This window comes from Mixophyes fleayi, chromosome 4, assembly GCF_038048845.1.
Source record: "Mixophyes fleayi isolate aMixFle1 chromosome 4, aMixFle1.hap1, whole genome shotgun sequence".
Taxonomy (NCBI): Eukaryota; Metazoa; Chordata; class Amphibia; order Anura; family Limnodynastidae; genus Mixophyes; species Mixophyes fleayi.
This window is the reverse complement of record NC_134405.1, coordinates 11,037,884-11,059,275: the sequence shown is the minus strand read 5'-3', so window position 1 is coordinate 11,059,275 and position 21,392 is coordinate 11,037,884. Positions and strand designations below refer to the sequence as shown.

The 21,392-nt window shown below is 41.2% G+C and overlaps 1 protein-coding gene across 1 annotated transcript; it reads left to right on the top strand.

The window, feature by feature from the left end:
- The first annotated feature begins 3,130 nt into the window (after positions 1–3,130).
- LOC142150381 (natural cytotoxicity triggering receptor 3-like) lies at positions 3,131–3,813 on the top strand. Its single transcript, XM_075205577.1, has 2 exons — positions 3,131–3,173; positions 3,434–3,813. The coding sequence occupies exons 1-2, from the start codon at positions 3,131–3,133 to the stop codon at positions 3,811–3,813; spliced, it is 423 nt and encodes a 140-aa protein (XP_075061678.1).
- The last annotated feature ends 17,579 nt before the right edge of the window (positions 3,814–21,392 follow it).

Sequence of the window (21,392 nt, the reverse complement as noted above, 5' to 3'; positions counted from 1 at the left end):
CTCAAACTTTCAAGTGTAGTGTTTATAATTTATAAAAACTACAGTAGTTATAGCACGTCAATAACTCTTGGTTTAGACGACCATGGTACAGAGCATTCATCATTGAGATCCCATCAAGTATGTGAAAGACAGACAGGGTCGAAGTGTTATTTGTTGACTTTGTTAACCCAAAAATTGTCGCTGTTGCAAATATTCGTGCAATGAAGAGTGACTTTTTCTATTAAAGGCTCAAGCTTTCAAGTGTAGTGTTTCTAACTTATAAACACTACAGTAGTTCTAGCACATCAATACCTCTTGTTTTTGATTATGACAGGGCATTTTACTTTTGGTTTAATTTGTTGAATTTGTTTTAATTTTGTTTTTCTTTGTGCTCATGGCAAACGACTGTTGAATGGTCACATAATGGCAATAAAAGAGTTGCAAGATGGAATTGTCCTTGGGCCCTCCCACCCACCCTTATGTTGTTGAAATAGGACATGCACACTTTAATAAACCAATCATTTCAGCGACAGGGCCTACCAAACTGTGCCTAAAATGATTGGTTTGTTAGGGCCCCCACACCAAAAAAGCTATTCATCTCTCCCTGTACAAACTAAACAGGCTCTACTGAGGCAAGATGTCGTCCTCATCCTCAACCTCTGATTCCTCTCCCCCTACAGTGTGTACTTCCTCCTCCTCACACATTATCAGGGCAGTGCTGTACTTGATTGAGTAATTGATAATTCATTTTTATAAACATCATTTTGTCAACGTTCTGAGGAAGCAACCTCCTTCGCCGCTCACTGACCAGGTTCCCCGCTGCACTAAAAACTCTTTCCGAGTACACACTGGAGGGGGGACAACTCAGGTAAAATAGAGCCAGTTTGTACAGGGGCTTCCAAACTGGCTTTTTTTCCTGCCAGTAACAATATGGACTGTCTGACATGTCTATTTGGATGGTGTCAGCAAAATAATCCTCCACCATTTTTTCTGAATCAGTGAACTTTGTAATAGCAGTACCACTGGACCTATACTTCTGAATCAGTGAACTTTGTAATATATCAGTACCACTGGACTTATACTGCTGAATCAGTGAACTTTGTAATATAGCAGTACCACTGGACTTATACTGCTGAATCAGTGAACTTTGTAATATAGCAGTACCACTTGACTTATACTGCTGAATCAGTGAACTTTGTAATAGCAGTACCACTGGACTTATACTGCTGAATCAGTGAACTTTGTAATATATCAGTACCACTGGACTTATACTGCTGAATCAGTAAACTTTGTAATATAGCAGTACCACTGGACTTATACTGCTGAATCAGTGAACTTTGTAATATATCAGTACCACTGGACTTATACTGCTGAATCAGTGAACTTTGTAATATAGCAGTACCACTGGACTTATACTGCAGAATCAGTGAACTTTGTAATATAGCAGTACCAATGGACTTATACTGCAGGATTGTTTTGGGATATTTTTTTTTTATTTTTTTTATAATTACTTTTTTTGTAATTTTTTTTATAACTTTTTTTGAAATTTTTTATAATTTGGGAATAATGGGGAAATAACAATGCCCTTAGAAGCACAGAGCACAGGACACAGCACCACTGGACTGAACAGGACACAGCACAGGACCCAGCAGCACCACTGAACTCAGAAGGACAGAGCACAGGACACAGCACCACTGGACTGAACAGGACACAGCACAGGACCCAGCAGCACCACTGAACTCAGAAGGACAGAGCACAGGACACAGCACCACTGGACTGAGCAGAACACAGCACAGCACAGCACAGCACATAACTGAAAAGCACAGCACAGCACAGAACTGAACAGCACAGCACAGCACAGCATGAGATATAGCAGGACAGAGGACCACCTAACACAACCTCCCTCTACCCTGATCAATGCCCGAGTGAAGATGGCGGCGACTAGCGGGGAATTTATAGGATCTGAGTATCGCGAGATCCGACAGTGGGATTATGACTCAGAGCCTTGCTTTCAGTTTTGCAATTGGCGGGAATACCCGGATCTGTCTCGGATCCGGCTCGGATCCGCAACGTTCGGGTGGGCTCGGATTTCAGAAATCCGAGTGCGCTCATCTCTACTTTAAACTGGAATTCAGTTTAATTCTCCGTATCAATCTCACCAATAATAGTGATTTGTCAAATCTATCCTAATCACCGGTAGAAGAATACGTTCACACCTCACCTCAATAACCTCAGACCATAGGTCGGCAATGTTCATACAAGACCCAGATTGGCCAGCCTTAACGTTCAGTGTACAGTAATTGGGTTCTGGACAGTTGATGCCCAGGAACTAAGTCCTAGGTATGAAGGTGGCTCTGTGATTAGTCATTGGGTTCTGGGAATGTGTATAACTCGGTGTTCGGTAGCTGGGTTTTGGGTATGCAGTTAACTTGGTGCTCAGTAGTTGCATTCTATGTGATTTCTAGCTAATAATGTCTACATATAAAAACTTATAAAATAGTGATCACTTTCATCAAAGATCTATGCATCATAGATCTTAGATAAAAATATAGGAGTCCTTAGTATGTCATGGGAAATTGGTATAGGTGTGATATTTGCATCACTTTTGTGTACTTCAATTAGCAAATAACGTGGTGTGATTCTCTATTTTAGATAATTTAGAAATTGTTATGTTGGAATTTGAAGTGGCTGCTCAAAAAAAGAGGAATGGTAGGTCAACATATCCTGATTTTGCTCTTTAGTACAGATCTGCATGTTTTGCATGGTTTTCTTTTAAAACAGAATCCTTTTTAGAAAAACATCTCTCTCTGTCCGGACTGTCACATGTTACTCTCAATATTACTCTTCATTGACCGTCTCCCGCAACTGCAGCATCACTTCCTGAGGAGTGTGCACCCTGGTGCAGTCAGTGCACAGTCACCATATCACAGTGACAGGATGGGAGATGTGCAAATACTGCTGATCCTGGGGACCTTGCAAGGTGCGAACTGAGGAGAGTGCACCCTGGTGCAGTCAGTGCACAGTCACCATATCACAGTGACAGGATGGGAGGTGTGCAAATACTGCTGATCCTGGGGACCCTGCAAGGTAAGAACTGAGGAGAGTGCACCCTGGTGCAGTCAGTGCACAGTCACCATATCACAGTGACAGGATGGGAGGTGGGCAAATACTGCTGGTCCTGGGGACCCTGCAAGGTGAGAACTGAGGCTCAGTACTGTATAGAACGCAGCTTCTGTCTTTACACCTGCAGGATACATCTACTGGTTATTGTACGTAAGAAGATCAGTATGTGGGAAGTAATAAAAATCCTTCATGTAATAACCTAGTGTGTGTGACCCTATAATCACACGGTGACTATAGAATTTACCTTATTGTAAAACCTGCAGATTGTGACCTATAAGTATAACTGATATTATGTTACTGACTAATCCTTATTTCACAATCTATTTATCAGGATTTCAGTCCCAGACAATCCACGTATCACAGATCCCTGTAATAGTCACCCCAGAGGGCAGCTCAGTCACCTTACCCTGTAACTACAGCATCAGTGGAGCAGAGGATATAACAATTGGCATGTACAAGTGGTACAGACATATGGTGAGGACTGGACCTGAGGTCTCTGATAGTAATAAGGATTTCACAGGCAGAATCTCCAGAGTGGACCTAGATGAATTCATTAATGACAGATCAGCCAGTATCACCCTGCACAGAGTACATGTCTCAGACACTGGGGTGTATTACTGTGAAGTTACTTTCCAGCACGGTGGAGAAATATCTGGACACGGCACTGGGACACTCCTCAATGTGACAGGTGAGGGTCTGAATGAGGGGTAATCTTTTTATAAAACCTAATATCTGAAATGTGAGAATCTCACTACAGTAAATCACTTGAAAATACAAAACCAAAGTTACCGACAGTTATTAGATCCGATCTGGTCTTCTTACATCATAGGTGTAATACAAGGAGACCAGTATTTTGCTTCAGCTGAGTAGAGCAGAAATATTTTCTATTAGAGACTTTATTAGAATGTTTTCCACCTCCTATTATCCTATGCACAAAGTATCATGATCAATGATATTTTCATTACAACTTATTACAATTATATGACAGCTATGGTTTTATATATAGTACAATAATAGCCCACAGGTACCTTCCATCTCAGTCCTGCACAAGCCATCAATTCCTGAAATGATCACAAGCTTGACAGTTATAATTTTAGCGCCAATGTTAGTTACATTAACAAAATACAGTACAGGAGATGTAAGTTTTCAATAAGAATTATATGTTGTGTTAACAGGACTAAGCAGCTGTTGAAAAATCTATAACTCTTCCACACACAAAAATGCAGTGTGCTGGGTGTACAGATGTCTGGAATCTGGATAGTCACAGATACAGATATTTTCTCCTGGTACAATCCAGGAAGACTGAGGGTCTGTAAGGGCCATTTATAAGCCTATAAACATTTCACATGTGTGTTCCATACATGATAACTCTCCTGTTTTTCCATTAGTTATTGGGTACATATTGGGAAAAATATCACTGATTTGTGAATAAATTTCCCAATGATCAATCTCTGAAATCCAGCTTTGTATCAGGAATGGGCACCTTGATTCACCCCAGCAGTCCTGTATTAAAAATCTGCATGCAGGGGAAAACGTGACTTTGGGATCCAGAAAACACACTTAGTTCCCTACCCTAGTGGACTCTTAGTCATTTGCTTATTTGATAACTCATTGTCAACAAGTAGACTGTTCTGTTCGAACAGGACAGACGTGTCCTGCCTGCTCTCCTTTGGAGCCCAGCTTGGAACCCCTCTGGGCCCCGCATTTCACCACGGAGATGCCTGCCTCCTCCACCAACACCATGCTCAACCACCGGTGAACTCTACCCCCCTCCAGCGTGGTATTTCCCGCTGGACCCCGCTGAACCCCGGCTGCCGATTGCTGCAGACTCCATGCCAGGCTGTGGCTTGCCTCACTCTCTGGCCTCCTCGTGCTCCTACCTGATGCTGGACCTCCTGCCGCCTCCTAGCGCCCACGCTGCCGACTCCTGCTCCTCTTCCTGCACTGCTTGTCGGGTTCATTTCCGTCTCGACCTGCCGTCTGTGCCTCCATCTGGACCCACCGTTTGTGCCTCCATGACCGCTGCTCCCGCCTAGTGGATCTTGGCTGCTGTGTCGTCTCCAGTCTTGCCGCTGCTGTTCCTTCGGTTCCTGTGACTGCTTCGCTCCTGCTCCTCTAGACCGACTGTTGTTGCTGCTGTTCTCTTCCGGCTGATCTCGTCTGTGTCTCCTGCTGCGCTGTTGCTGTGATCTCCTGCTGAGGGTCTCCCGCCGTCTCCCGCTGAGGGTCTCCCGCTGAGGATCTACCGCCGCTCCGACTGAGGTCTCACGCCGCTCCGACTGAGGTTCGCCCTCCGCTGAGTGTCCCTGGATCTGCCCTGTCTTTGTGACCCTCCGGTCTCCTGTCTCACCTGTTCACGTACTCTGCTCCGGCGTCTATCTGACCTACCCTGGACTCGCCTGCCCGGAACTCTTGTCTCCCTGGACTTTCCTGCCCTGGACCCGGTACCGGCTCTCTGCAGCCTAACATCATTTTCACCACCTTGTGTTTTCATTTCTAACTTACCTTAGCTCATTGTAACCTTAGTTTAACCTTATTATTTTCTGCAATTCAATTTTATTGTATTGTACTGTATTTTATATTAATTATTTTATCTTAATTATTGTACTTTATCTTAATTATTGTATTTTATTTGCATTTTTAACTTTCTCCATTTTATTTTTATTCTTTTCGGCACTTTATATCGCTTTTGCGACCGACTTTTGTTCTTGCTCCATTCCTTTGTCCCTTACAGTCCTATCTCTGCCTTTGTCTTACTTTGTTCTGTCAATCCCTAACCTAATTAACCTTAATCTAACTAAACTTAATCTAACTAAACTCACTCTTACTAAGCTTACTCTTACTAAGCCTTTGTCTCACATTGTTCCGTCAATCCTTAATCTAATCAAGCCTCTTATCTGCTCTGGTCCATCTCAGTCTCCCCTTGGTGCCCTCACCTCTGAGTTAATTACCCTTGCACCTTCTCTTTTTCCCCGTCCATCCCTGTCCCTCACCATGCCGCCCTGCTCTTTTCCTATACCCATCCTCTCCCCCAGCCCCCTTCTCTTGCCCATCTCTCGCTGCCCCACCACCCACCCTACCCCACGCCCCATCAACCCTGACAGTCTCATCAGCATCTCCACTCTCCCCTCCCACCCCTTCTCATGTGCCCTCTGGAACTACAGATCCATCCGTAACAAACTGGCATCCATTCACGACCTATACATCTCCAACTCGCTAAATCTTCTTGCCATCACTGAAACCTGGCTCACTTCTTCCGATACTGCCTCACCTGCCGCCCTCTCCTACGGGGGCCTCTCCTTCACCCACTCCACTACACTGGATGAGCAACCAGGAGGTGGTGTGGGCCTCCTCCTTTCCCCTAACTGCACTTTTTGGGTCATTCCTACTTTACCTTCCCTCTCCTTCTCTTCCTTTGAAGTACACTCCATCCGGCTCTTCTCCCCCATCCACCTCCGTGTCTCCGTCATCTACCGGCCACCTGGCCCCACCTCCCTTTTCCTTGACAACTTCGCTGCATGGCTCCCCCACTACCTTTCCTCCGACCCTCCCTCCATCATACTTGGTGACTTTAATATTCCTATTGACAACTGTTCTGACCCCACCACCATCAAATTTCTCGCCCTCTCCTCCTCCCTAGGCCTCACTCAGTGGACCTCTTCACCACCCACTGTCTTGGTCACTCCCTCGACCTTGTCTTCTCTCATCTCTGTGATCTCTGACTTCTCCAACTCTCCCTTCCCACTCTCTGACCTCCATCTCCTCTCCTTCACTCTGTCCTCCTCACCTGCTCCTGCCTCGCCCAAGGCGACCCTCACCAGGCTCAACTTTGACGCTATTGACCCTACCTCTTTCTCCTCCTCTCTTGAAACTCTTCTATCACCCCTTACCTCCCTGGTCTGTCCTGACCAGGCGTCCTCTCTCTACAATCTCTCCCTCACTACTGCCCTGGATGCTGTCGCTCCGGCCTCTACCGCCAGCAGACACCGCATCATTCCCCAGCCCTGGCACTCAAAACTCACCCGCTTCCTTCAAAAGTGCTCTCGCACTGCTGAACGCCTCTGGAGGAAATCTCGTTCCCTGGCCGACTTCCTTCACTTTAAATTCATCCTCTCTTCTTTCTGCTCCGCCCTCTCCCTTGCCAAACAATCCTTCTTTAAATCCCTCATTTCTTCTCAGTCCTCTAATCCCCGCCGCCTCTTTGCCACCTTCAGCTCCCTACTCTCCCCCCCACCCCCTTCTGTCCCGTCTTCCCTCTCCGCTTCTGACTTTGCCACCTTTTTCTCTTCCAAAATTGAGGCCATCAGACTGAACATCTCCTCCTCCCCTTCTCCCGCCTTTCTCTTTGCTTCACCTCCCATTAACACCCAACTCTGGTGCTCCTTCTGCCCTACAACAGGTGAAGAAGTTCACTCTCTCATTCAGTCCTCTCCACCCTCTACCTGCCCTCTCGATCCCGTCCCCTCTCACCTCCTTCTCTCTCTTTCTCCCACTGCCTGCTCCTACCTCGCACACCTTTTCAACCTATCACTCTCCTCTGGGGTAGTACCCTTCTCATTTAAACACGCCCTCATCTCTCCTATCCTCAAGAAACCCAATCTCGACCCCACATCTCTTGCCAATTATCGCCCTATCTCTCTTCTCCCCTATGCCTCTAAATTACTTGAGCGGATTGTCTGTAGCCGCCTAACCAGGCATCTCTCGGACAATTCCCTCCTTGACCTTCTCCAATCCGGCTACCGCCCCCTCCACTCTACCGAAACGGCCCTGGCCAAGGTTACTAATGATCTCCTAACGGCCAAATCCAAGGGTCACTTTTCCCTACTCATCCTCCTTGACCTCTTCGCAGCCTTCGACACCGTGGACCACCCCCTCCTGCTGCAAACTCTTCTCTCTCTCGGCCTCTCTGGTTCTGTCCACGCCTGGTTCACCTCTTACCTCGCTAACCGCTCCTTCTCTGTATCCACATCTGGTTCTTCCTCCTCCCCCTACCCTGTCGCAGTAGGAGTTCCGCAGGGCTCCGTTCTAGGCCCTCTACTCTTTTCCCTCTATACTTCCTCCCTTGGTGCTCTCATCTCCTCCTTTGGAATTCAGTATCACCTTTATGCTGACGACATTCAACTCTACATCTCTTCACCTGATCTTTCCCCCACCCTCCTCGCTCAGGTATCTGACTGCCTCTCCGCCATCTCCTCCTGGATGTCGGAGCGCTTTCTCAAAATCAACATTTCCAAAACTGAACTCATTGTCTTTCCTCCTCCCAACCACCCATCCCACCATGACCTCTCCATTGTCGTTAACAACACTACCATCTCCTCTGTCACCCAACTCCGCTGCTTGGGTGTCACCCTTGACTCCTCTCTCTCTTTTGCCCCCCACATTCATTCCCTTGCCCAAGCCTGTCGCTTCCAACTACGCAACATCACCCGCATCCGTCCCTTTCTCTCTCAGGAGGCCACCAAAACCATCATACACGCACTCATCATCTCCCGCCTGGATTACTGCAACCTACTCCTCACCGGCCTCCCCCACTCTCGTCTCTCCCCCCTCCGCTCTATACTCAACGCGGCCGCAAGACTCATCTACCTCTCACGCCGCTCCTCCTCTGCCTCCCCTCTCTGCCTTGCCCTTCACTGGCTCCCCTTCCCCTACAGAATTCTTTTTAAACTCCTCACCACCACTTACAAGGCTCTCTCCCACTCTACTGCCCCTTATATCTCCAACCTCCTCTCCATTCACACTCCCGCCCGCTCCCTGCGCTCGGCCAATGACCGTCGCCTCTCCTCCACTCTGATCACCTCTTCCCATTCCAGAATCCAAGACTTTTCCCGTGCAGCCCCCCTTCACTGGAATGACCTCCCTCGCTCCATCCGCCTCTCTCCCACTCTGTGCTCCTTCAAACGTGCACTCAAAACTCACCTCTTTCTCAAAGCCTACCACCCATTCACTTAACCCCCATCTCCTCCGCTCATTCTCCCCTCTCTCCCTTTGCCTCAACCGACTCCTCTTGTGCCTGGTCTGTCAACCCTCCCTTAGGATGTAAGCTCGAATGAGCAGGGCCCTCTTCCCTTCTGCTCCGTGTCTATTGCATCTGCCTGCCTGTAGTTTCTGAAGTATTGGTACTTTTTGTTTATTGTTCTGTACTGTTATACCCTGTATAGTCTACTGTTTGTACTATGTGCGGCGCTGCGGAAACCTTGTGGGGCCTAACAAGTAAATGATAATAATAATAATAATAAATGTTCATCTTACACAGAATAACTTTCCCCATGTGAATTTACACCATGACCTACTAGTACTGAATTAAGATAAAATCACAACGCAGTTGATGTAAATTGTATCAACATAACTAAACAAAAAAATCTTATCATCTGATGCTAATGGGTCTTTATGTAAAATGAAAGGTCCAGCTTAAATATCGGTGACCTTCTGAATATTGTGGTTCTCTCCTGAATGACCTGAGATTGGGGACATTTAGTTCCTAATTGGGATACCTAGATCATTTATATTCCTATACCATACTATATCAATTGATTTATTATTAATATTATTATTATTATTATTACTATTATATGTAGATGTAACTTTTGGACAACTTATAAATATACTGCATTAAACTAATTTTCAGCTGTCTTTTATCAAGAGTACTATAGCGCTGCCCTCTATCCACTTTTGCTGATGTAAATCTAATACCTATAACTATAAAAACACAAAGACAATGGGGTCCCACAGATATAAAAGGCTAAAAAGATATAAATGCCCAATCATGTAAAAGGACAGTGAGTATATTGTCCTCCAGGTGATAATACACACATATAATATACAAGTTAACCTGTGCATGATACTCATGCATTCTAGTCAAATCAAGCAACTTAAGGTGTTAAAAAGGTTCTTGTCATGCATTTGGGCCATAGCCCAGGCCTCCTCAGGGGAAGAGCGTTACTTCCCGACGTAAGCGCCCTTTTTTAACGTGGTTTTGTCCACATGTCACCACCTCATCATTCTTCTCCATCACCTCATCCTTCATCTTTATCGCCACATCTATCCAGACACAGGGATCTCTCTCAGCGGTCCTGAGTATCACACTCCTCTCGCTCTGTCACCCCTGGCAACCACCAACCACTCCCCACTGTCACCCCCGGCAACCACCAACCACTCCCAACTGTCACTTCTCCTTCAAGAAATATATATATACTTTTTTTAGATCTTTATAAACACTTTTAACAATGAACAAATTAAATTAACAAATTAAAAACATCTTAGTATACCAAATCTCAGCCCTTTCTGAATTTTTTTTTTCACACACACTAAGAATTTAGTAGGTCAGTGTATAACTCCGCCCAGTAGGTGGCGCTGCAGCTTGGTTTTATTTTTTCCACACACACAGACAGACTAACACACGCCACTAAGCATTTATATTATAGATGGATACACCAATTGAATTCTTTAAGTACAGGAGAGAATGAAGCATTAGAATTACTCTCTTAATAATTGGATTCAGAGAAAGTGAAATGCTAAAATTTCCCTTTTCCCAAATTTTTTTGTAAATGAGGTGTGACTCATTTATGTATAAGAAGGAATATAAATTATGACCATATACTGTATATTAAAGATCTAGCTAACAATTCACGGGTTCAGAAAGAAATTGGTATCTGGATTTGAGATTAGTAATTAATTCTTAATATTTAAGATCTGCATAGAATATAGAAATAATAATAGTATGAACTGGTGGTGAAACTAATTAAGGATAAAGTAAAAACAATGTAGAATGATATGTTTTTATTTTATTTCATTTAATATTAGATTTTTCATTTTTAATTTTACTATTGTCATTTAATTATGATTTTTTTATGCTCATTATTATTGGGGGGTTTTCTATGAAACTACTAAGGAAGGAACTAATAGGAAGTTAGAAAAATATTTATTTACAATTATCATACATGCAAGATGAAAAATCTATCTGAATGTTCCCTTTAAATTAAGAAATGATAATAGTGAATATATTGTTCAATCCTTTCACAATTAGAGACACCCGAGTGCCATCTGAGAGGTGCTTATTTCGTTTGGTGTTATACTGAGAACTGCTGAGGTTTCATTATCATTGCTAGTTTTATTTATAGCTGTATTTGTATTTTTATTTATTCGTTTCTTTTAATTTAATTTAGCGAAATGTACTTAACAGGAATCTCTAATAATAGGTTATGCTATTACATTTTTGTGTAATACAATTTATGAAATCTACTCTCTAAGGTTATATATAAAATATTCAAATAAAGTTTTATTAAAATTCATTATAAATTGGCACATGAGTTCATGGAAAAGCTTTATAATAATGTATAGGTGTACATGTTTGTATTAGAAACGTATAAATCTTTAGAATGCTAGCGTTTTAAAAAAGTATTTTGAAAATCAGTCCAATAGAGTAATGTACACCTGTGAGCTAATTAATTACAGGAGACAGACCTTTAAAAAAGAGCCGGTGGTTAGCTGAATCATCATTATTTCGATCTTTCCTCTGATGGAATTGTAACCATACGATGAAATGCGTTAGTATAATTTGATTTAACGAAGATTATCATACAGCACATATATATCATGGACATTACAAGGTGGCACTCTGCTCTAAAGGCAGCTTTCGAGGTGAGCAAGAATTATTACAGAGACTGAATATCAAATCCACACCCAGAGAGTCTGCTAAGTCATTGTTGGGAAACATATCTCTATATATGTTACATCTCTATCCCTGGCTTATTGGATTGAGCAGAGTGTGCTTTGTATTATTTCTGCACAGAAATTTAAACTACATATTATTGTGAACATCGTGTACTATGCTGTTGTTTCATACATTAGGAAAGGAACATCATATACAATTCAACAGATCAGTGAACAGATCAGGATCTATTAGTTCTATAACAGCTGCACCAGTTCATTAATGAATAGAATGTGCAATGTTTTATTAACATATTAATTAACATGTTTAGTTTAGTTTTAATAAAGTCATTTACGTATTAATTTTTGAGAACTCATTAGGATGTGGATTGTGTCAATTGATTCTTCAGTGCTGTGTTATATAGAATATTTTATCTTGAAGGTAAAAAGCTGGGTGACTTGAAATAGAAACTGTGTAAGTGTTTTTCACATTTAAGTCTTGATAGTGCCTCCACATGAAGCTGAATTCCTTCTCTGGGTTGTGCTTCTGGAATTTGAACACTGGGGGTCGATTCAGGAGTATCACTGCCCTATACAAGACTTGGTTCCCTTCCAAAGAACACTCAAACAATATAATAGTGTAATATGCAACCCTTTGGCATGATATTTATGAAATAGGGTACTAATTTCTCCAAATGTTCTGGTGATATCAAGAGGTACTTCAAAGATACTTAATAACATTAACTTATTATTTTTGTCAGCTGAAATAATACCCAATCACTTTTCTCTGAATGCCGTTGAACAAGTAATAAAGTTGTAGATGTCTACCCAGGTTTGTTCCACCATAAATGAATTGTACAAAATAGCTTATTGTATCTACTCCATCACACTACATATTCCTCTGTAGAGCACATACGTAACTCACAAGGAAGTATGAAACTATATACATTGCTAGCAGCTAATAAATGCTTTACAAACTAAGTTTTAAGCGAATATTATAACATGCTCATAAGTTATTAATTACACTGCATCATACACTCTATAACTATGAATAGTCCTCCTCTCTGCTAATAGTAAACCTATGTATACATGGTGAAGGTTTTATCACTGTCCTATCTTTACTTCTGTCAGTGTATTTAGTATACTCTGTTGACATCTATACTTATCCTTATACACAATACAAAGCTTCTCTGTCCTCACTGAAACTGCTCATCTTCCCTTCCCATCACATCAACTGTTAGCTGACAACAACTGAGCTTTGCATAATCAATAATTGTCCTTGCTAATGCCACCTCCTTCCTTCTCTTCTCCATCAAAGCATCCTGGGAGTTGTAGTTCTCCAGTGCCTGGCTTTGCATGCGCAGTCAAAGTGCTTCCTCCGGGTTACATATATGTAAACACTACACATAGCACAACCTGCTTCAGTCACTATACTATATATATGTAAATCTTACACATAGCAAAACCTGCTCCTGTCATTATATTAGAGACGCACCTGTATGTCTATTGTCAGCTTGTTTTGCTGGTTGCAATTGTTTACAAGCAAAACTTCTACAACTTATTTCTCTCTGTCTCCTTCTTAGCTCTCCAACAGGGACATAATCATCGCCTTTGGTCTATCCCATGGTCTATCCATCTCAGTATTACAGGAGTGGTCTTCATTGGTCTCTCAGTGGTTGGATACTGGTATCACACTAGATAAGGTCAGTATTCTCTGTACTCCGAGAGCTGGTTTATCACTTGGAGTAAATGCAGGAACGATGTGCTGGTTGTATTCTAATTTATACTAGTTAGTTATACGAGGTGAAAATACAACCAGCGCAGTGTCCCAGCAGCGATTGGACAGGAAAGATGTCTGATATATCTCAGAGTGTGATATACATTACACTGGACACATAGACTGCTCTACTATCTTCTCATTGCCGCTACAATCTATTTTGCACGCTGCGGCAAGACTGATTTTCCTTGCAAATCGCTATTCCTCTGTTGAATCACTCTGTATGTCTCTACACTGGCTGCCTGTCTTCTAACGAATCCAATATAAAATACTTTTACTAACCTACAAGGCCATCAACAAAGCTGCACCAACATACCTCTCCTCTCTTACCTCAAAATATCTCCCAACTCGGCAACTCCGTTCTGCACAAGATCTGCGTCTCTCATCCACCCTCATTATATCCTTCCATTCCCGGTTACAGGACTTTTTTCGGGCTGCACCCACTCTATGGAACTCTCTCCCTCGCACAATAAGACTCTCCTCTGGTCTACAAACCTTCAAGCGTTCTCTGAAAACCTACCTATTCAGACAAGTTTATAATATTCCTCAACCACCCTCTTAACCTCACTACCTTTAGCCTGTTAATGCATGTTACACAATTTCACACAAGACAACTACCCCCTGACCAACATTGTTGTGTGACAGGATCATTTAGCTTATGAGTCACTTTTACCTTTGCAGTCTGGCTGGGCCAAGATGCAAAATGTATAATTAACCTCATGTGTCAATCTCCCATTGTCCCATAGATTGTAAGCTTGCGAGCAGGGCCTTCTCACCTCTTTGTCTGTTTTACCCAGTTTATTTATTAGTTTATTATGTTTGTCCCCAATTGTAAAGCGCTACGGAATATGTTGGCGCTATATAAATAAATGATGATGATGATGATGATGATGATTGCCCTTCTCTATAGTCAAAGGGCTAGATTTACTAAGCTGGGGGTTTGAAAAAGTGGAGATGTTGCCTATAGCAACCAATCAGATTCTAGCTTTCATTTATTTAGTACTTTCTACAAAATGACAGCTAGAATCTGATTGGTTGCTATAGGCAACATCCCCACTTTTTCAAACCCGCAGCCTAGTAAATCTAGCCCAAAGTGTCCAGCAATGAAGTCTAAGGTGAACAGACCTGTCGTATATACATATATATATATATATATATATATATATATATATATATATATATATATATATATATATAATAATATATATATACATACATACATACATACATAGAGAGAAAAAAGCTTGCCAAATACATTGCTCCTCACATAGGTTTTGCTGAACCACTATGCTGTTTATTTTCCTGTCAGGATGGATAATACAGCCTCTGGAGTGTTTCAGCAATTACACCAGACATATTCAAAATATTTACAAAGTCCCATAGCCCTAACGCTGGCTATTACAGTTAAATCCCTAGCTGGACACTGGACACTTGTTGGCACCAGTCTTCCACCCCTAGCTATTTAAGCTTACTGTAAAAGCATTGCTCTAGCTGATTCCTTACTTGATTAGGCCCAGGTGCTACACATATATTCCTGTACTGTGTGTGTGTGATGGTTTACAAAGATAGCCCTGTCTGCATCCTCAACCTGCAGATTCCCAGGGAAGCTACCCTACTTTCCTCAATTAGTATGTGGCAAAGTACCCCTATTGCCACAATATATATGTGTATATAAGTCAATATATATAATTTGTATATTAGCAATATTGGTACTTTCTTTAAGAATTCTAAAAATATAATTTTATAAATACACATAATTATAAATACATGCATAGTATATTATATTATAACATTATATTTAGTGCTTGCTCTGATACCTCCATCTTTTATTATTTGTGGACAGATTCTAGTCACTGACTAAACCTCTTCATTTGTCCAGCGACCACAGTGGCAAACCCGTGCTCCTCATTACATATATGACTGGGGATTGGCGGGAATCTCTGTTTTTGTTGTTTCTTTAGGATGGACTCATTGTAAGAAGAACAGTATTCGCCTTACTTGAGATCAAAGATCCAGAGCACTGTGTTGTCAACCTTCTATTCCCTTTGATTAAAGTCTTACAAATACAAAAAAATGCACCAAACAGTTGTCAAATACAAAGATTGAAATCAGTTGTAAAATTAAATCTTAAAATGGTATAAGATCAGTATTTAGAATGTGAACTAAATTAGTGGGACAATCATATGGATTCCATGGTGTCAGGATAAAGCTGAACTATACAATTTTGATAGTAAAATGGCTGCAGTCTACATCATCTCCAGTTTGGTTTATGTTTGTGGAATCACAGCAGACCTAGCAAAACTTCCAACTGTCAAGAAAGAAATGACACACCCGAAACTCCTGGGATTAACCATTTCTTCAGGGATATCCTGGAAGACCTAATATGAATAGGTTCCTCTGAGCTTAAAGCTTCAGCCACTTGAACTGGTTTCCTATTAATGTTTTACATTGTTAGAGTTAACTTTCCTCATTGCAAACTTCTTTCCCTTATCTCTGATTCACTTTAATATCCAGCTGTGTAGCATTTCCAAGGTGTCCAGAACTGGATATATGTCACAATTCTACTGGATACAGTCGATTCTCTGCACTGCCTCCAGTTGTGGTGAGCTGTATCAACAGCAAAAGAGTCTGGTTAACGTATCCAGGACACAAACAGACTGCTGAGTGCCATATCAGAAAATGGAAGAAGTGTCAGAACAAGCTGGATCAGCAACAATCAGAAGCATAAACTGGACCAAACAACAGGCAGAGGAGAAGTCAGGAACAGTCCAGGTTAGAATTCACTGAAATCAGCCACAAGATGTACAGGAACACCGGAGGAAAGGGTTGGAGCCTAATACTCTGGCACTGGCCTGTGCACTGAGCAGATATAAATAGTCGAGCTGATAAGTAGGGTGGGTTTCAGATCAGCACACATGACCACAGGTTCAGAGCTCTTAAAGGGCCATGCGCCCCTTGTTGTACAGAGAAGGATTGTGGCACAATATTCTGGAGCACAGGTAAAAGCAGAGGGAATGTGCTGGACAGTGCGTTCGAAAAGTAACAGCCAGACTTTGATGTGTGACAATAATGTAGAAGGTAGCACCTAATGGCCTAAAGAACTGGTTCTAATCTGTATGGCCATTTTGTTCAGAATCTGTAGAATAATGGCTGAATTTTTAATAATGTCCCTCCGTGGTCTTACAGCCCTGATGAGAGATTCATTTCAGAAGTGATGAACCAATCTGGGTCATCATAAAATAGACCCACTTATGGGAACCAATGGGATGCTGGCCTGATGATTGACCCTTTCTTGGGCAATTATTCCGGTTGAGGTGTCTTGTACATATGTGATACATGACTTGGATCTGTAAAGCAAGGATCTTGGCTGACCTAATTTCCCTAATATAACGGGGGACCTCAGAACACTAGACGTAGATATATATCATAAAGAATAGATCTTTCAGAAGTACACTGCTTAGATTATAGGGTGAAATATAAGAAGACCAAATAGTAATAATGATAATTATTTATTGGCTTGTGATTTGTTACGTCCGTAGCTATCGTTTAAAATAAAGAGTGTCCGATTCGATCGCTTTGGGTCCTAAACACATAGGTTTTATTTGCGCAGTATATTAAAACAAAGCCTGGTATGCATAAGCATGCGCCTGATAGTAATTACACAAGTTTCTATCAGAATGCTCTCTGGGGTCCAATGCCAGAGCTCAACAATTTATAAACCGTACAGCAACAGTAATGACATCACAGAGATATACAGTTACAGTTGTAAGGTCTTCATTCATTGGTTGAAGGGTCTTGCACTCTCAGGTACTCAACGTGGGATTGGTGGATTCCTCTGGTCATTGCTTAGCTGTGGACCCTCCAAGATGGGTGACTCGATGGGAATTTCACCATATGCTGTGCCCATGCATTCCTTGAGGTGGGGGTCAACTTTCCATTGTGTGACTTGGTGTCCTCATCTAGATTCGAACCTCTAGACCTGTCTAAACCACTTTTTATGATCCCCGTGTGCGGAACATTTAGCGTATGAAAAAGAGATGTTATTTATAACTAGCGTTCGCAAGGTGTGAATGCTACAGTAATAACACTGGAAACGTTCCTATGAAATTGCGAACACAATGATACCAAACTATTTGTAGTTCAAATAATGGAAACATTAATTAGCTTTTTAACCACAATATATTTTATTTTAAAAGATAGAAGATACATTGAACAAACTTATATTTTATAATAAAAGTTACGTTGCATGCAATTCTCATCGCAACTGACTGTAGTGTACAGAGATTAGTAATTTACTACCTTCGTCCAATTATTTATCTTTAACAGTTCCACCCTTTGAGAGCCCACCTAACACTCTCACCTTTCAAGATTCTATTGTAGGATCCTAATAATGCACTTCATTTTCTGTGATATTCGTCCCTCTTAATAGCATCACATTGTCACTTTTCTGGGGTCACCTCAGCTGATCGTTTACCACACTTCAACATAGCAGGAATATATCTGATACATAGGCCAATTACCATAAAGACACCAACTATAAGGATAACGAGCTTGCCTATACCAGTTACCAATTCTTGTGCCCATTATCTTGGCACAACACTTATATGTGTCATCGTACAACTCGGTAATATTGGCAATTTGTTTAGTCAGGGCTTGTATGTATTTATAACTTAGGGTTCCCTGAGTAGTCTTAGTAGGGTCCAATGCAACCATGATCTGGGATCCTTTGCACTCTGTAATTAAATTATAGCTAAGGGTTCTCCTGGAATCATATCTCTTTTGTCTCTGTGTTCATGCTGTGTGTGTAAGTATGGAGGTGACGTTGTTCTGTTAATGTCAGTAATTATATCATGGGAAACAGTCATTATTCCAGGCACTACTCCTCCTAGAAAAACATATACTTTGTACGCCCTTTGTCCACCTATGTAATATACATTATCTGGAAGGATATAAGGCACAATATAATCTGTTATACCAATCCACAATATTGTAGTAAAGTACCCCATGCCTAGCATTTCCATCTGGCAAATCTCAGATTGTATAATATTTAAACAGTATAATAATAAAAAATGTGAATAATGTGTGAAAAATGTGAATAAAAACAAATGTGAGGTCACGGATCGTCAAATGAGTATAGTTTGTTCAATAGTAAACATGGTAATCAGAAACATATAGTACTAACCAATCAAATTGATATACATGACATTAACATATATGGAACTATCCCCATAGAACAAATCACAGTGCACCGTATTATTAGTAGGTAATATTAAAAATCGATAAATGTAAAAGGGGCAATTAAAATGTTGACCCTACACCCCTAACGCGTTTCATCACAAGAAGTAACTTCATCAGAGGGAATAATAAAGTGCAACATAGACTCATGAGAGCCTTATAACTGCTTCACCTTCAATTAACCAATCAATTGCTAATTCGATTCAGACTTTTGACGATACGTGACCACATCACAAAGATGAACAAATTATAACCTTATAACCACACAGAGCTATATATCGATACCAATACTTCATTATCTATCCAGAAGTGTTTCATTACAATTAACCATTGACATTTGTGGCATTTATCAGCACTTTCTCACTAATTTTTTTGGGGACTATTCTAAACACTCTATTGCCATTTCAGCATTGGCTACAATTCAGCCAGCTGTCATATTCTATATGTACTGATTTGCATAAAAAATCTATAGGTATTGTTTTATGTTCATTATATCACAGTGCACTGTAATTTGTTTTATGGGAATAGTCCCATATTTGTTAATGTCATGTATATCAATTTGATTGGTTAGTACTATATGTTTCTTATTACCATGTTTACTATTAAACAAACTATACTCATTTGACGATCCGTGACCTCACATTTGTTTTTATTTGCATTTTTTATTATTAGATATTTTTTAGTCAGCTTAGTCATGAGCGCTGAATATTAGTTTTTGTTACTGTATCTTTACAGGTGGGTGCAGCCACCTTAGTTTTGCAGCAGCCCGACCTCTTGACTTTATTCATTTTTTTCTTTTTTACATATTCTCTATATATATCCTTAACAATTTTTTTATTTTATTTTTATTATTTTTTGCTTGTCTACTATTCATTTTTATCTTTATCTTGGTGCTGTATCAGGGGTTGTTGTGTTTTTAGTTGTTATATTTAAACCTCAGGAACTTTCCCAAGTAACATTTTCTTTTGTCTGTTAACATAACCTCGTACATGATGTCCTTCAGCCTCTTTGGTTAACAGTACTTTAATAATATTGGTGGGTCTTTCATCAATACTTGTGGGGCGGGCTATTGTCTGATCATTCCGTTCAGCTTCCCAATATTCAAGTTGCTTTGCCTGTGACGCACTTAAAGACTGCAGAGATCTGTCTACTGAGTATTGGCGAAGTTTCAAACTAGGGGATAATATTATATCTCCCTTCTATTGGCTTCTGCCCCTGTAATTCAAGTAACTCAGAGATGTTTAATGAATAATGTATTAGGCCTACATTATTTTATTCAACATACCCAGCATTCAGTTTGGTTTAAGACCTTACCAGCCAATGAATGATAATTATCTAATGGATGTCTGCTCAGGTTCAAATTATTATTAGACTGACATCGCTGGATGAACTTCCCTTCAATTATGTGGTCACAGTATGTACAGACACACTATTCTTCACACAATAGCCCCTCACACTGTCTTCGAGCTCCAAGGCTAGCAGACTTTTTCTTTACCCCTGAATTGAAAGATGTTTTAGGTTTAACTGATTGTGCTAACATATTCTCTTTCATTTCCACAACATCAGCATCACCACCCGAACCAATCTTCATCTCCTGATCACTGCAGCAAAAATAGATTGCTCTACCAAAAATAAGGATAAGAAAAATACTAGTAAAAAGAAATAACAGAAAGACTGTATCTCCATGATGGGAGTTGTTTTTAGTATTACGGAACAGCCTTCCAGTCTCATGCCTAAACTCCCACCGGTCGGCTACCTCTCTTTCTCATCCCTTCTTCCCTTCTCCCCCTTCCTCGACTCCGTCTCCGTTTCTCCCATCTCTCCGTCTCATCCATGTGTCTGTCTGTCTAACCCTCCCTTTAGATTGTTCGCTCCTTTGAGCAGGGCTCTCCTACCTCCTGTTTCCATCACTTTTAACTGCGCTCTCCAGCTACTCATCTCACCTCCTCTCGGTCCCTCTGCCCTCTGTCTCCTCTCGCTTCTCTCCGCTCCCCTCAGTGACTCTCAACCTGTCATCTGTGCCCATTCTCTTGGGCCATAGTTACCTGCCTATACTCACTTTTCCCCTCCCTCCCTCTCTTTCATGCTGTGCCTGAGCCCCCAGAGTTATAGTGCTTACTGTTACTTGTACTGTGCTGTTTCACCTTGTACTGTGCCATTGTTTGTCCCTGCTACGGATACTTTGTGGCGCCCTATAAATAAAAATTAATAATAATAATAATAATAATAATAATAATAATAATAATAATAATAATAATTCATGAGTGACAGGGTTGTAGCATCTGCCTCGGCCTTGTCTTGAACCTTCTCCAGATTGTAGACTTTTCTGCAGTGGGTGGAATGGATCCAAGTGTCTCTTTCTGCTACTTTCAGAGATGCAGTGGTGGTCAATACTTGGTACAGGAATTCCCACCTGTCTGTTAAACAACTGGAGTGTAGGAAATTGCAGTTCACAACATATTCCCAGATTCAACGTGACGACAGTTATTGTCTGGCCTATCAGGAAACAGTATTCTGAAATCCCTTTGCTACTGTCTCAACTGTTTGCCCCTCTTTAAAAGATATTGAACAGTCATTTTCTTCTTATATTTTAAATCATCTTGGGGATCTACCATTAAGTGAGGTTGTC